Source organism: Aquila chrysaetos, assembly GCF_900496995.4.
Source record: "Aquila chrysaetos chrysaetos chromosome W unlocalized genomic scaffold, bAquChr1.4 W_unloc_3, whole genome shotgun sequence".
NCBI classification, from domain to species: domain Eukaryota; kingdom Metazoa; phylum Chordata; class Aves; order Accipitriformes; family Accipitridae; genus Aquila; species Aquila chrysaetos.
In genome coordinates, this window is record NW_024470323.1 from 3,131,799 (window position 1) to 3,146,241 (window position 14,443).

Here is a 14,443-nt window from a genome sequence, read left to right on the forward strand (position 1 = left end):
GAAACTTGTATCCAGGAATCCAAAGACAGCTCATCATTAATGGGATGGGATCCATGTGATTAGACAACACAGGACCAGGTGCCACGAGTTATTAGGGGAAATGATCAGGGCAGGGAAAAAAAGTACAGGGACAGGATTGAGGCTGTTCCACAGAAAACTTACATAAGCAGCATGACCACATATTTCAAGAGGGATAAAATACGTATTACCCACAACTAAAATGCACGCTTTCCTAATTCTAACCTTACTTTTCTTGCTTCTTTGTAAGCAAGAACCAGCTGGAGGAGGACCACCAGAAACAACCTTCCCATAGCATCTGCGTAATACACCTACTGCAGAAAAGTTCAAGAAGCAATGTCATTAATTCTTCCTTCTCACAACATGGAAACCCTGAAAAGAAAACAAAGCATCCAAGAAGACACACAAGCTTCTTTGCCAAACCTGGAGAAGTGCTGAAACATCTTTGAGGGGGGTCAGAAGTAATCATCATGCTTTTGAATCATGGAAATCTTATAGAGTTATGAAAATGTAATCGACAGATTTAAAGAGGCTGAACTTGCAAGTATTATAACCTGTAAAACGTGGTATAAAACACTCAAAACACGGCAGTTTGGAAACGCTACCGGATTATAACTGTGTTATTGTTCTGGCCGCGAGGCCGGGGAGCCTTTCTCGTGTGAGGGCAGAGGCCGCGGAGAGAGAGGGTGAGCAGGGGCACGGTGGTGGTTTGGCGCCCACCCTGCGGCCGGTCGGACGTCAGGGGGCGGGCCGAGCCCATCGACGGGGGCGGCCGCTCTGCGTTCGGCTCTTCCGTCCTGCCTCTCGGCTCTGGATTAGCAAAACTGGCGACGTGGGACAGTCGACGGCCTGGCCCCCTCGCCCGGCGGGGTGAAGCTGGGACTCAGAGCTGGCCGCGCCGCAGCGTAGAGAAGCCGGGGAAGCCAGCCGCCGCAGCGTCCCCGCCGGCGGGACGCGGAGACAGGGAGCAGCCGCTGCGCTCTCCTGCCGCAGCCCTGCTGGCGCGGTGCGGTGAGGTGAGGAGCCCCCGGGGGGCGGTTGGGCAGTGGGGCCATGGCGCTGCGGGCCCGGGCGCTGTACGACTTCAGGTCGGAGAACCCGGGGGAGATATCGCTGCGAGAGCACGAGGTGCTGAGCCTCTGCAGCGAGCAGGACATCGAGGGCTGGCTAGAGGGGGTCAACAGCAACGGCGACCGCGGCCTCTTCCCGGCCTCTTACGTGCAGGTGATCCGCGTCCCGGCCGCCGAGCCGCCGCCCGCCCGCTACGCCAACCTCCCCGCCGGTGGCTTCGAGCTGCTGCCGCCCCCCGCCGTCTTCAAGCCGGCGGCGCAGCAGGCCCCGCCGGCGGCGGCGCCCGAGCCCTTCTCGCTGTCCCCCGCCGCCGGGTACCCCTTCCCGCTGGCGCCCTACGGCAGGTCCTACCAGCCCAGCCAGGGCAGCGATGACGACTGGGACGACGACTGGGATGAAAGCTCCACGGTGGCCGATGAGCCAGGTGCTCTGGGCAGCTCCTACCCCGACTACAAGGCAGCAGGCAGCTGGGCCTCTGGCCGCTACTGCCTGTCTACACGGTCCGAGTTGTCCCTGAGCTCCCGTGGTGGCCATATGGCAGGCCACCTGCACCCGCCTGGCAGCGGCGCCAAGAGCTCAGCCATGGTGAGCCGCAACCTCAACCGCTTCTCCACCTTTGTCAAGTCTGGCGGGGAGGCCTTCGTGCTGGGTGAGGCATCAGGCTTTGTAAAGGATGGGGACAAGTTGTGTGTGGTGCTGGGCCCCCGGGGCCCTGAGTGGCAGGAGAACCCCTACCCCTTCCAGTGCTCTATTGAGGACCCCACCAAGCAGACCAAGTTCAAGGGCATGAAGAGCTACATCGCCTACAAGCTGGTGCCCAGCCACACCAGGCAGCAGGTGCACCGCCGCTACAAGCACTTTGACTGGCTCTACGGGCGCCTGGCTGAGAAGTTCCCTGTCATCTCTGTGCCCCACTTGCCGGAGAAGCAGGCCACCGGACGCTTTGAGGAGGACTTCATCTCCAAACGTCGCAAAGGCCTGGCCTGGTGGATGGACCACATGTGCAGCCACCCTGTGCTGGCTCAGTGCGATGCCTTCCAGCACTTCCTCACCTGTCCCAGCACGGATGAGAAGGCCTGGAAACAAGGCAAGCGCAAGGCTGAGAAGGACGAGATGGTGGGTGCCAACTTTTTCCTGACCATCAGTGTCCCCACTGGCCCTGGGGCAGGCCTGGACTTGCAGGAGGTGGAAAGCCAGGTGGATGGCTTCAAAGCCTTCACAAAGAAGATGGACGAGAGCGCCCTGCAGCTTAATCACACGGCCAACGAGTTTGCCCGCAAACAAGTCACTGGTTTCAAGAAGGAATACCAGAAGGTGGGGCACTCCTTTAAGTGCCTCAGTCAGGCATTTGAGCTGGACCAGCAGGCCTTTTCGGCTGGCCTCAACCAAGCCATAGCCTTCACTGCAGAAGCCTATGATGCCATCGGGGACCTCTTTGCAGATCAGCCCCGGCAGGACCTAGATGCTATGATGGATTTGTTAGCACTGTATCAGGGGCATTTGGCCAACTTTCCAGACATCGTCCACGTCCAGAAAGGTAACACCCTTATGTGTTTTCTGAAACTATGAAGTTTTATGTATCAGTGGTGTGCACGCAGATATAGAGACAAAGGTCTGAATTTACTCTGCATCTGGCTTGCTGGCCTTGGGTTAAATCTTTCAGTGTTTGCTCAGGTAATCTGTTGCTAAAAATACAAAAAACACATCAGTGACAATTTTCATTCTGTGCCAAAGGTCTAGATGTTGTTGGGAATTTTATTGGTCAGAGGTTACTGTGTTTGGCTGTATATCTCTGAAAGAAACCACATCTGCCTATACTGCTGATACATTAAGGATTAACGGGCTTGTTTACAAACCCTGGAGATCAAGTGGTATGAAAACATCTATTACTCTTTGATGTATGTTAGGTATCTTAAATCTCTGATCCAGTAGATAATAAATATGAAGTAATCTGAAGATGGAGATACTCCAATTGTCCACCTTGTTTGAGGCGTGCATGGTGGTGTGTGTGTTTTGCAGTGTCAGACATTCAGATGAGATGTTTAAAGCTGATGGGGTTTGTCAGTTCGGCCATGCATTAAACTCTCTTGGTGCCTTTGTAAAGATGATGATCTGCCACGATGTTCTTAGTTGGAGTTGTTCATCCTTTGCCCTTATTATCATAAAAAGATGTTGCTCACCTGTTATCCTTTCGTCATCTTTCTAGCTGAAACATGCTTCTGAGGTTCAGGTTGCTGTTTGTATGGTGCTTTGTGATCCATCAGAGAGAAAGAAACTCCAAAAATGAAAGAATCATCTACTATATAACTAGTGACACTTGTTCAGATAAATAGAAGTTTGTAGCACTATATATGTGTAGATGATTGCCTGGCTGTGAAGTTAATACTGTTCACATATTCTTCACCATTGTGAGAAGACTAGCCTATGTCGTGGTTTAACCCCAGCCAGCAACTAAGCACCACACAGCTGCTCGCTCACTCTCCCCCCTGCCCCAGTGGGATGGGGGAGAGAATCGGGGGGGGGGGGGGGGGAAGTAAAACTTGTGGGTTGAGATAAAGACAGTTTAATAGGACAGAAAAGAAAGGGATAATAATAATAATAAAATATATAAAACCAAGTGATGCACAATACAATTGCTCACCACCTGCTGACTGATGCCCAGTCAATCCCTGTGCCATGGTGCCCCCTGGCCAACTCCCCCCAGTTTATATACTGGGCATGAAGTAATATGGTATGGAATACCCCTTTGGCTCGTTTGGGTCAGCTGTCCTGGCTGTGTCCCCTCCCAGTTTCTTGTGCAGTCCCAGCCTCCGCTGGCAGGGCAGTATGAAAAGCTGAAAAGTCCTCAACTTAGTATAAACACTGCTTAGCAACAACTAAACCATCAGTGTGTTATCAACATTATTCTCATCCTAAATCCAAAACACAGCACTATACCAGCTACTAAGAAGAAAATTAACTTTATTCCAGCCAAAACCAGGATACCCATCATTCATTCTTTTTGCTGTTATATATGATCAGGGATGTGTGGGGATTAGAGCTGTAAAAGAGACCAAGAAAACATCACATATGTTGTACAGAAATGGGTGTGTGTAACAGTTATCTGAGAAAATGCATGAGCTTCTTTATTGAAAATTATTTTGGAGATTAATAAGTGGTGTTCTGCACCCCAAGAGGCAGAGCTTGAATTGTCACCCATGGTCTTTTATGCCCTTACGTGACATTTCCAAGGTTTTTACATCTGGAACAGTACCTTGAGTTTTACACTAAAAGAGTTTTTTCAACAGATCAAAAAGGTAGGCCTTTGGGAGGTATGCATTATTGCTGGGAAAAACTGAGGAGGCAGAGTTGGTACAAAGTGCACAATTTGTTATTTTAAAAAGTAAGCTTTTCATTAAAATTACATGCATCAAAGTCAGATTTCCCTTCTCCTGTCAAATCTTGAAAATTGTGAGTGGAAACTTAATCAATATTATTCTGAAGAGAAAAGGGAAGTGTGCAATCTAACCTTAGAGGAGTTGTTCTGTTTGCTGTGGCATTGTGTTCTGAGAACAACTTTAAAGTATTTAAAATTTGGAGAGAAGGATGACCTTAGTAATGCCTCGTGTTTCAGAGTAGAGGATTTTGAAGTGAGTTGTCAACTAAAAATAGGATTATTTGTAAGATTCTGGAAAAAAACAAAGGGAAAGATTTTTTTATTAGGTGGAATAAACCAGCAGATGATATATACTATTTAAATACTATATCCTCAAGCTTTAAGACTATATAGAGTTCTTCATTGTAGTATTTTTGGAGACTACTTTGAGGAGAGGATTGGGAATAATAAGATACGTGCTTGACTCAACCCATATTTCCTTCAACTTGTGTGTCTCTGTTTCCTTTATAGTTCTGTTTAAATTTGCACTTATTGGTTAGGTTTAGCATGCTGAACCAGGGAAAGTTTATCTAAATGAGTTTCCACTAGAGCAGTGCATGAGCATGATGTATGTAGAGCTGATTTTGTGCCAGAACACTGTCCTGGAACTGGTTGGAAAAACGTACAGCCGGTCTGCATGCAGGTGTTAATGCTCCAGCACCTCTGGGCTAACACTGCCTTCAACACAATATTATCCCTGGTACATACTTGCCATCAGAAAATAGCATGGGCTTGAGATATTGGTCTCTTGAGTGTCCATGTTCATCATAGGAATAGGGTTAGAGCCGAGTTATGTGTTTGTTGTTGTCGTTCCCTTTACAAAATAGGCAAACTGGAAGAAAACTGAGGGGAAGATTTTTTTACCCCCAGTATATTGCTGTTTTATTACTTTTAAGAGTTACTTGTTACAAGGTATAACTTTACAGTTCCAAATTGTAAACTTCAGATTAAAATATGAACTGTTTGGTGTTCTTACAACATAAGAGCTTTCTTTTAAATTTACTAACTGGGATAGTTGTCAGTATTTGAGAATTATTGTCTGTATAGACCAAACAAAAATCAGTTGGTGATAATATATCATCTGAAAAATAGAGTTGATGCATCTTTCTTTCAGTGTTTTATTTTCTAGTGTACAACTTCTTCATGCAGTAAAATGACCCCAAAGTGCCCTTAGAAGTGGTAGAAACAGCAGGCTGATTGACATATTGCTTACATGGCCATGACTTTAAAAAGATGAACTCTGAAGTTAGGAGTACTTCTCCATTTTTCTTCTACATAGTGCAAATGTATTGTCCACTTGGGATAAAAAAATGAAGCCTTTTCTAGACTCCATTTCTATATTACCCTAGACCTAAGAAGGACCAAAAAATAAAGGCTGCTATGCCCGAAACATACCCATATCTGTGGGTAGAATATTAGACTGCCTTGTCCTGTTATGGGTTTGCTCTACTGCAAATAGTTGAACAGCTGCTTAATGTGATTTGGAAGTGTGTTTTGTGGTATGGACTGAGAAGTCTGCACGTCTGGGGTTTTTGAATAATTTCTGCAACTTTTCTTCTGCAAAAAGAAGGCCAGAGAATCTCTGAACCAGAGACAAAAATTTCCCTCCGTTCAGGCTTTATCTTTTCTCCTAGAATTGTGAACCAAAGCCATGTAAGTAAGCCCTGCTATTGCTTTGTTTGTGTATCAGCAGGAAAATGTGTTAACCGTTGTGCTTTTAATTGCTCTGGGGTCCAGGTCTTTCTGCCTCCTGTGTTGAGGACATCATACATGATCTGAAGTATGCAGAAAAGGATTGTCATTTTGGTCACTTGTGTAAAATGTGGACCAATGGACTGTGGGAATATTTTCAAACTGCTTATTATCTTATTAATATTGTAAGTATTTTATGAAATGGCAATAGCTTCAATAGGAGATTTTAAAAGATTCCTCTTCCTTCATCTTGTGCACCCAGTGTTTAAGGAATTTTCTGTGAGGGGAAGGAGGAGTTGAAGTTCCTGCTCCAGAAGAGACAGAGGAAGGATTTGAACTCCCACATGCCAGTTGAGGACCAACTTCTGGTTTAGTAGGCTTGAAAATTAAGCTGAACTTCTGTCATTTCTTTTTCGGAACTGGTGTATCTTTCAAGAAATGCTAGTTTCAGTTACTTTAATTTTGAGAAGAAAAGCAGCCTCCCATCTTCATTTGTAATGGATAATGCCTTCTTTTCTGTGTTTTTAAGGTCTACTTGTGGAAATTCCCTAGGCATTCTTGGCAAAATAATTCCTAAATATTAATTGCTAGAGCTTCACTCAACTGATGAGATCTTCCAACTTACATAATCTTCAACATAAATGCTCACTGCAGGCCCATGCAAGTTCAGGTTCAGAAAACTTATGCACATGTGAGAATTTGAGATAGTGTATGCTAGTACTGTAGCTCATGCTGGTCTGGCTACCTTGTCTTGATATTTGCTTAGTGAGAGTAGGGAAGTTATGGGGTTTGGGGTTTCTTTCATTCAAGTTTTGTTTGAGGAATTGGCCTCTTGTGATTCCTGAAAGTGGAAGAAATACTGACTAACTTGCTGTTTCATCTCTGCTTTCCAGATTTTTCCTTTCTCTTAATATTATGATGTTAACGCTCGATAAACTTTTGGTTATGATTTTTGCAAAACAGATTTGAGAAAGTGGCCTAAATGTTTTCTAAGATGTAGGCAGCAATTCCATTTCCTCTGCATGCCAAGATTTAAAAGAATTATTTAAAAAAAAATCTAAATGATCCTTTTGCTTCTTGATCATTATTTGTGAAAAGTAAAATAAGGCAAATGGTCTTATTTCTAAGACTTAATTCTGGAAATGTCTAAAGAATGTTTAAAGAATGTGCTGGCAGTGTTTTTAGAATATCTTACAAAATTATAGGCAAAAAAAACCATTCCAGCTGGGAATGCATCAAAATTTCAAGCATCGAAAAACCCCAAACAGCACTGAAACCTGGAGCTCTCTATAACAATTTCAGTGAATTGGGGGGGGGGGGGGGGGGGGGGAGGGGTATGTGTGTTCATAAATAAATCAGACTGGTCAAAATTCACACCTAAAATTTTATATCACAATTTAAAAGCAGTGCTCTTCTCTCTTGCTTGCTTTCTAGCCTCTTAAATTTGTTGTCATGCAGATGTGTTTTTTCTGTCCCTATTTTTCCTTTATCTGCTTCCTCCCCCCCCCCCCCCCCCCCCCCCATCCCTCAGATACATACACTTTGCATGGGGTTCAACTCGGGTAACTTTACTGTCTTTAAGAGCTAGGCATGTAATCCTAGTCAGATGACCCTCACAACAGTAAAAAGAGATGGGTACCTACATTTCATCTGTTTAAGGACTTTGATGAAAAAGGATGGATTGCTCTAGGACGACTTGTATTTTTTGCCCTCTCAGCTTCCCCATTGCTGTTACAGCAGTGATGTAGTGTTGTCTGCTTGCTGTTGAATCACCCAGTATTACCTCCCAGTAACCTGAAGGAAACTGAGACTTTTAGATGGCTAAAATATGAAAGACTCTAGAAACTGTATAAAATTATAGCTTTCTTGGTGTGTGTAAATCACACAGAGGACAACAGTGAGCAAGACTAAAATTGAGCAATGGCCTTACTTGAAGAAGATTAAACAAGGAAAAAAAAATTGACTTCTATATCCTGTCTACCTAAAAGATGCATGGGTCTTCTTAAATATGTTTGGTTTTTCTCTTTTCCTCTCTGTCGTGGTTTAAGCCCAGCCGGCAACAAAGCACCACGAGGCCGCTCGCTCCTTCCTCCCCCTCCCCCGTGGGATGAGGAGGAGAAAATATAAAGAAAAGCTCGTGGGTCGAGACAAGGACAGGGAGGGATCACTAACCAATTATGGTCACGGGCAAAAGACAGGCTCAACTTGGGGAAGAAACAAAATCAATTTAATTTACTACAAATCAAATCAAATGGGGATTGCAGTCAGTTCGTCACACATTGTCTCTGCCGCTCGTTCCACCTCATGGGGCGGACTCCTCACTCTTCCCCTGCTCCAACGTGGGGTCCCTCCCACAGGAGACAGTTCTCCATGAACTTCTCCAGTGTGAGTCCTTCCCATGGGCTGCAGTTCTTCACGAGCTGCTCCAGCGTGGGTCCTTTCCATGGGCTGCAGTCCTTCAGGCACAGGCTGTTCCAGCGTGGGCTTTCCCATGGAGTCATGGCCTTCTTTGGGGGCATCCACCTGCTCTGGTGTGGGGTCCTCCATGGGCTGCAGGTGGATATCTGCTCCACCGTGGACCTCCATGGGCTGCAGGGGGACAGCCTATCATCTGACCATGGGCTGCAGGGGAATCACCTCCTCTGGCGCACCTCCTCCCTTCCTTCTTCACTGACCTTGGTGTCTGCATAGATGATTCTCTCACATCCCACTCCCCTCTCCGCTGCAGGTTTCCCCTTCTTAAATCTCTTATCACAGAGGCGCTACCACCATTGCTGATTGGGTCAGCCTTGGCCAGATGCGGGTCTGACTTGGAGCCAGGGAAGCTTCTAGCAGCTTCTCACAGGAGCCACCCCTGTAGCCCCCTCCCCCACTACTAAAACCCCACCACACAAACCCAAAACACTCTCCCTCCCCCATCTCTTCTTACTTTACCTTTCTAAAGGAGCAAGATTCATGCAGTCATGATGTGTTTCTCTTTCCTGTTACCTTTTGGAACCTGTTAGCCTGATGTCATACAAATTTGATGATGGAGGGATGTTTCATAGCTGATAAAATCCCAGTGATTTTTTTCAAAAACAACTGGTGGTAGAGGAAGAGTATAACTGTTCCTCCCATGGAAAAGACTGCATGCCTTACTGCACAACAGAAAGTCTATCCAGACTGCCCATTTAGTCCCAACAGGCTGGAGAAGTTTTGATCAGAGCTCACACCCATAGATTTGACCAAAGGCAGTAAGTACATTGTCAGCTCTTGTGCTCTTATGGGTACTTGCTCTCCACAGGCATTAAGGCCCTGTCTACTGGGAAAACCTTGTGGATAGCTAGAGAGTAGCAGGACAGTGTAGATATTGAAGAAGTAAAAATTATTTTGTAGAAAGAGGAAGTAATTTTATTTCAAAGACTATGTAATACCTTTTCAGCTTGAAGCTTATGAATAATCTAGATGGTGAGATGGTTCTCTCTTGCAGCTGAGAGAACTCCAGGTCTTGTTAAAAGGACTTCCATCCAAACAGGGAAGACAAGAATTGGTAGACTGAAAACAGAAAGCAGCTCCCAGAGCTCTTCCAAGTCTTTGTAAGCACATTATTAAAAACAAACAAGCTGGCCGATTTTTCTATTTTGCAAGTCACTTTTGAAACAAGGACATGTTTCAGCCTTTCCAGCATCTTTCCATGACTTCATTGTTAGACTTTGTTTGAACAGTTAAAATGCCAAGTTAATGTGTGCAGACTGTATAAACTTATCCAGCTGGTACCTTACTTAATTTAAAATGCCTGGTTCAAATAGCACAGAATTTGAAATTCTAATAAAAAAAAAAATGAAATCACATTTGGCTTAGCCCCTAAAACATTAGTTTTATCAGCAAACTAGAGCAAACAAACGGCAAATGCTTTCTACACAAGCTTGTTTATATCTTTCATGAAGGCCATGAGAATTTAAATTAAAAAAAAAAACCAAACAAAAAAACAAACCAAAAACCAAAAAACTAGTGAAAAGTGCATTTTGGAGTGAATGTCTCATGAAATTGGTAACAGAATAGATACATTTAAACAATCTATTCAGGTCTTGTCAGTGTTCTTGTAGCAGAGCAGGGAGAAGAGATGGTTTCAGCCTTTGTTTTAGGTAGGTACACATCACAGATGGACAACTTCTGTAATCATGATGAACTGAACTACCCTCTTTATGCCTACATGCCATTCTTTCATAACTGTGAAAAGCAGAGTCATGCTATGATTCATGCTACATTGCTTTTTTGTCCCATGGTAAAAAGCAATTTGCTATTCTATTTTTTTCAGACTTACCATTTTGAATCATTATATGCATGAATAGCTATGCTAACTGGCAGTATACTGAAGAAAGATCCATTTTCTCAAATATCATGATAATGACACTACATTTTCAAGTTGCTCGCAGTTTTATATAAGTCCAAACTCAAAGGGGTAGAACCCTTCCTACTAAAAATGCAAACAATTATCTTCTGCCTTTATAATACTATAATAGTGTCTATATATTATAATATGTACTGTATTAATAATTTAATAAAATGTTTGTATTTACAATTTAAAATTAACATATAATGATATATAGCATTTCTTATATATAATATGAATATAGCATTATATTATTATAATGTTCACATGTTCTGCTTTTGAATTATATAATATATTTTAATTGGTTACATTAATGATGGTTTACCTTGCATATTTTTTACTGCAGCAAGGAGTCTACTTTTTGTCCTTACAGAGATACTGCAGCATTCAGATTTCTAAGAGAGAACATTTAAAGGACACTAGAGAAAAAGTGGAGCGGTATCTGCATTTCATTTGGATCTTGACTCTCTTCATACGAATTTATGTAAAGTGTCTATGCATGTTGTATTTGTTCATCTTAGGACATTAGTGGAGCTAAGCAGATGATAATGGACAAGCAAACACCTTAAATTGTGCTTGCTTTTTGCTTCCCTTCAGCCTTACAGAGGACAACATCCAAAAGCAGGTCTTTCATAGCACCCCAATAAAGTAGGGTTGTATGAGTAGGTGGAACCTGCATTTATACTTGCTTCTCTTGATAATGGTATATGGATATCGATATGTGTTCTTACTTGCCTTCTCCTGTCCACCCACATCCCATGAATCTCAAGAAAATTTTGAAGAAGTTACCATAATGATGCTTACAGTCATTTTGGCTGCGACTTATATTCATCTTCTACAGATCCAGAGGAGACATTTCTGCTCATGTGCTAGTTTTACTGAAGATTAATTTATATCACACGTGCATGGCATCATTTCTGATTTAGGTTGTTGTCTTGAAGTCGGCATTATGAACAGGGCATTTACAAAAGCTGTTAAGAGTCTATAGCATCATTCTGACAGAAAAGTGCCTGTTCTTAACATCCTAAATGGGAGAAATTAGTGTTCAGAACCTATGATGATTACACTGTAATAGACCAACTTAAACTCTGGAAAAACAGAGATTTATCTTAAAAGCCTGTTTGGTTCCACTTTTAGATGTAAGCTAGTAATGTTACCGAAAAGCTCGGAATGAAGAACTTATCAACACCAATTTAGTGTAGATAAGCAGACACTTCTTTATTGACGGCCGGGTGCGCGGGCGAGTCCTCTCACGAACCACGCACACCTGTCACCAAAACAATACACCTTATATTAAGACTTATTGATGCATATTCATTAGATTTCCAAGAAAAGTTATACATATTCGTTAGACTTCCGGGAAATCATTAGCATATGTAAATGTCCTTTACGCAGGTGCAGTGAAGGTCTCTGGTGGTCCTCAGGAGTCCTCTGGTGGTCTTTCATAGTCTTCCTCACTCGTCCGCTTCTTGACCTCTCGGGTGTCTCCAAGCAGCAAACTGGTGTCCATAACGGTTTCCTTAGTTTCTAAAACAAACACTACAAGACTACCAATCTTTGTCAAAACTTCTGTGGTTAAATGATTTTGAACAATACTTAAATTCTTATGGTTACACATTATACATTTTCTAAGCTCCTAAGTTCCTAAGGCTACATTTCAAACTTAACACTCCCATAGTTATGCTTCACAATTTTCTACTTTTTAGTCAAACCAAACTCTTTTATAATCAGATTTTAATTTCTTTATCTTGTTATCTAAGTTCTAAATGTTCCTACTAAATGATTTTAGCCAATTTCTCCGGCCTTGGTACGGGGCTATACAGGAGATTTCACAGCAGGTACTAGTTGGGGGTTAAATGTATAAAATGCAACATACATATGATTTTGCTAAAATATTAAAACTAAATATGATTAATTCTAACTAATAACAAATCAATGACAAATCAGTAACAGTAAGAAGTACTTAAAATCACTGAAAGGTTTCATCTCGGTACTTCCGCAAATTGTGATTGCTTAAACTTTCAAGCGTCCACCCTGAAAAGCATGATTAGCTTTTTAAGGGGCAAACGTACTGCATTTCTAGCAACCAGCCTAGTTTAAGTTTCATCCTTTCTGTACCCCCAGTCTGCAGCGTCAGCTGAAGCTGTACCAAACTAAAACTTAAATGGTACATATGAGTGCTGAAAAGCACAGACTGTCTTAGAATTGGGCAAAACCAGCATTACCTAGTGTTTGCCTCAGGCTGTGGTGCGAAATGCTATGTTTGTGATAATGAACAGTAATATACACAATTTAGCTGGATTTTAAAATCAAATTATTCTTGACAGGCCTCCTTTCTGACATCACTGTAGGTACCTTTAAGTCAGAACTACTTATGAACACAGTTTAAACATGCTGTAGTGGCTGAAATAAAGTTGGTTGGTTGCTGAAAACACTGTCTGTGTACAATACATCTGAAGATACGTTAGTTTTAAAGTCCCAGCTGAAACTAGGACATCACTGCATTCAAGATTTGAATGGAAAACTTCCATCCGATTTTGCACAATTTTTACATGCGGTTACCTAGCAGTATGGGCTTTTTTTGTTTTGTTAATGGGGTTATGCATGGCAGTAGGTGCAATAGACAGGTAATTCTCTAGTGTTTATTTCATTTATTTTGCCATCTTGCTCTCACCTCCTATTATCAATTATTTCAAGGGCAAACTATGGCTTGTTGCTTGCATAGCAGTGTGGTGTAACGTGGCCCAGTGAAACATTCGTACTGGAGGTGCTGCAGACCAAAATTTGTAGATTCCTCTGGGGGACTCTAGAGCTGAAATGCACATTACCAATGTGATAATTTAAATATTTTTCAGTAGCATGAACATTTTGGAGACTCTGAACATGCACAGGTATGATTACAGTCCTTGTAGATCTGCATAAATAAATTAGCCATGTATGCTCTTCCTATGCATGTGTACACCAACTTGCAGATGTATGCACAATGAGTCTAATCAGGTCTTAAATATGGCATTATTTAAAAAAAAGAAAAAAGGTTAGTTAGACATGTATTGTGTCCATTAACACTGGTAGCTCTTTAAAACTGAGTGATATTTGACACTGCATTCTAACACCATCATTAATTGGTTATATATTAATTGAATCAATGTAGATGTTAAAACCACCAGATAAGATTAAAATGAATCAAGTTTCTGAAATCTCTAGCAAAGACTGTTTTATTTTTGTGTGATCTCTGAACTGTGTAGATTAGAAGGTGATTTCATTTTGAACTGAAGAATGCATCTCTGGGTGATAGCTTTCAATGAGCTTTGCGACTGGGTAACTGGAAGAACAAATAATTCTGTCTAACATTAATAATCCTGCAGTCAATGTTAACCTAGACGTTAGCAGAGTACTGTAATTTATGAGCCTAGATTTATAGGATAGTAGTATTTTATTCTGGGGTTTTTTTTTGAGCAATGGACAATGAAATACTAAAAAATAAACCTCACTGGTTTTAACTGTTGTTAGGCTGTAGATTCTAAAAGCATTATAGCCATTTTCACATATCTATACACCCCCCCCGTAATACTAAAGTAGTTCAAATTTGATATATTTTATTTTTATATTTCTAACTTTCATTATGGAAAATAGAACTTTTCCATTCTGCCATTTTTATGGCTGTTGGTTTTTTCAGTATAATTTACGAATAGGGTTTACAAATAGAATAAGTACGGATTTGTGCTTGGAGCAGCTCGTGGCCTGGTGCCATGTTTCCATTGTTACCTGATCAGGAAGTAACTCCCAAAACACACAAAGTATGTTTAGAGAGGAGACATTGCTTTATTCTGTGCAGGGTGCAAGGTGGAAGATTTCCACAAATCGAGCACATGTAT

At 42.3% G+C, this 14,443-nt stretch overlaps 1 protein-coding gene across 20 annotated transcripts in view; it reads left to right on the forward strand.

Annotated features, from left to right (window-relative positions):
• Positions 1-655: 655 nt before the first annotated feature.
• The window catches only part of LOC115337142 (sorting nexin-18), a 55,094-nt gene continuing 41,306 nt past the window's right edge, over positions 656-14,443 (forward strand). For 7 of the 20 annotated variants that reach the window (XR_005931808.1, XR_005931809.1, XR_005931807.1 and 4 more), the window contains exon 1: positions 657-2,626. Coding sequence is in view for 9 of the 20 variants with exons in the window: in XM_041121577.1 (XP_040977511.1) it covers positions 1,072-2,626 (1,555 nt within the window). In the remaining 11 variants the exon portion in view is untranslated. Of the gene's footprint in view, positions 2,627-14,443 lie in introns of all 20 variants that reach the window. The other 13 variants (XR_005931805.1, XR_005931806.1, XR_005931802.1 and 10 more) reach the window with 5 other exon arrangements.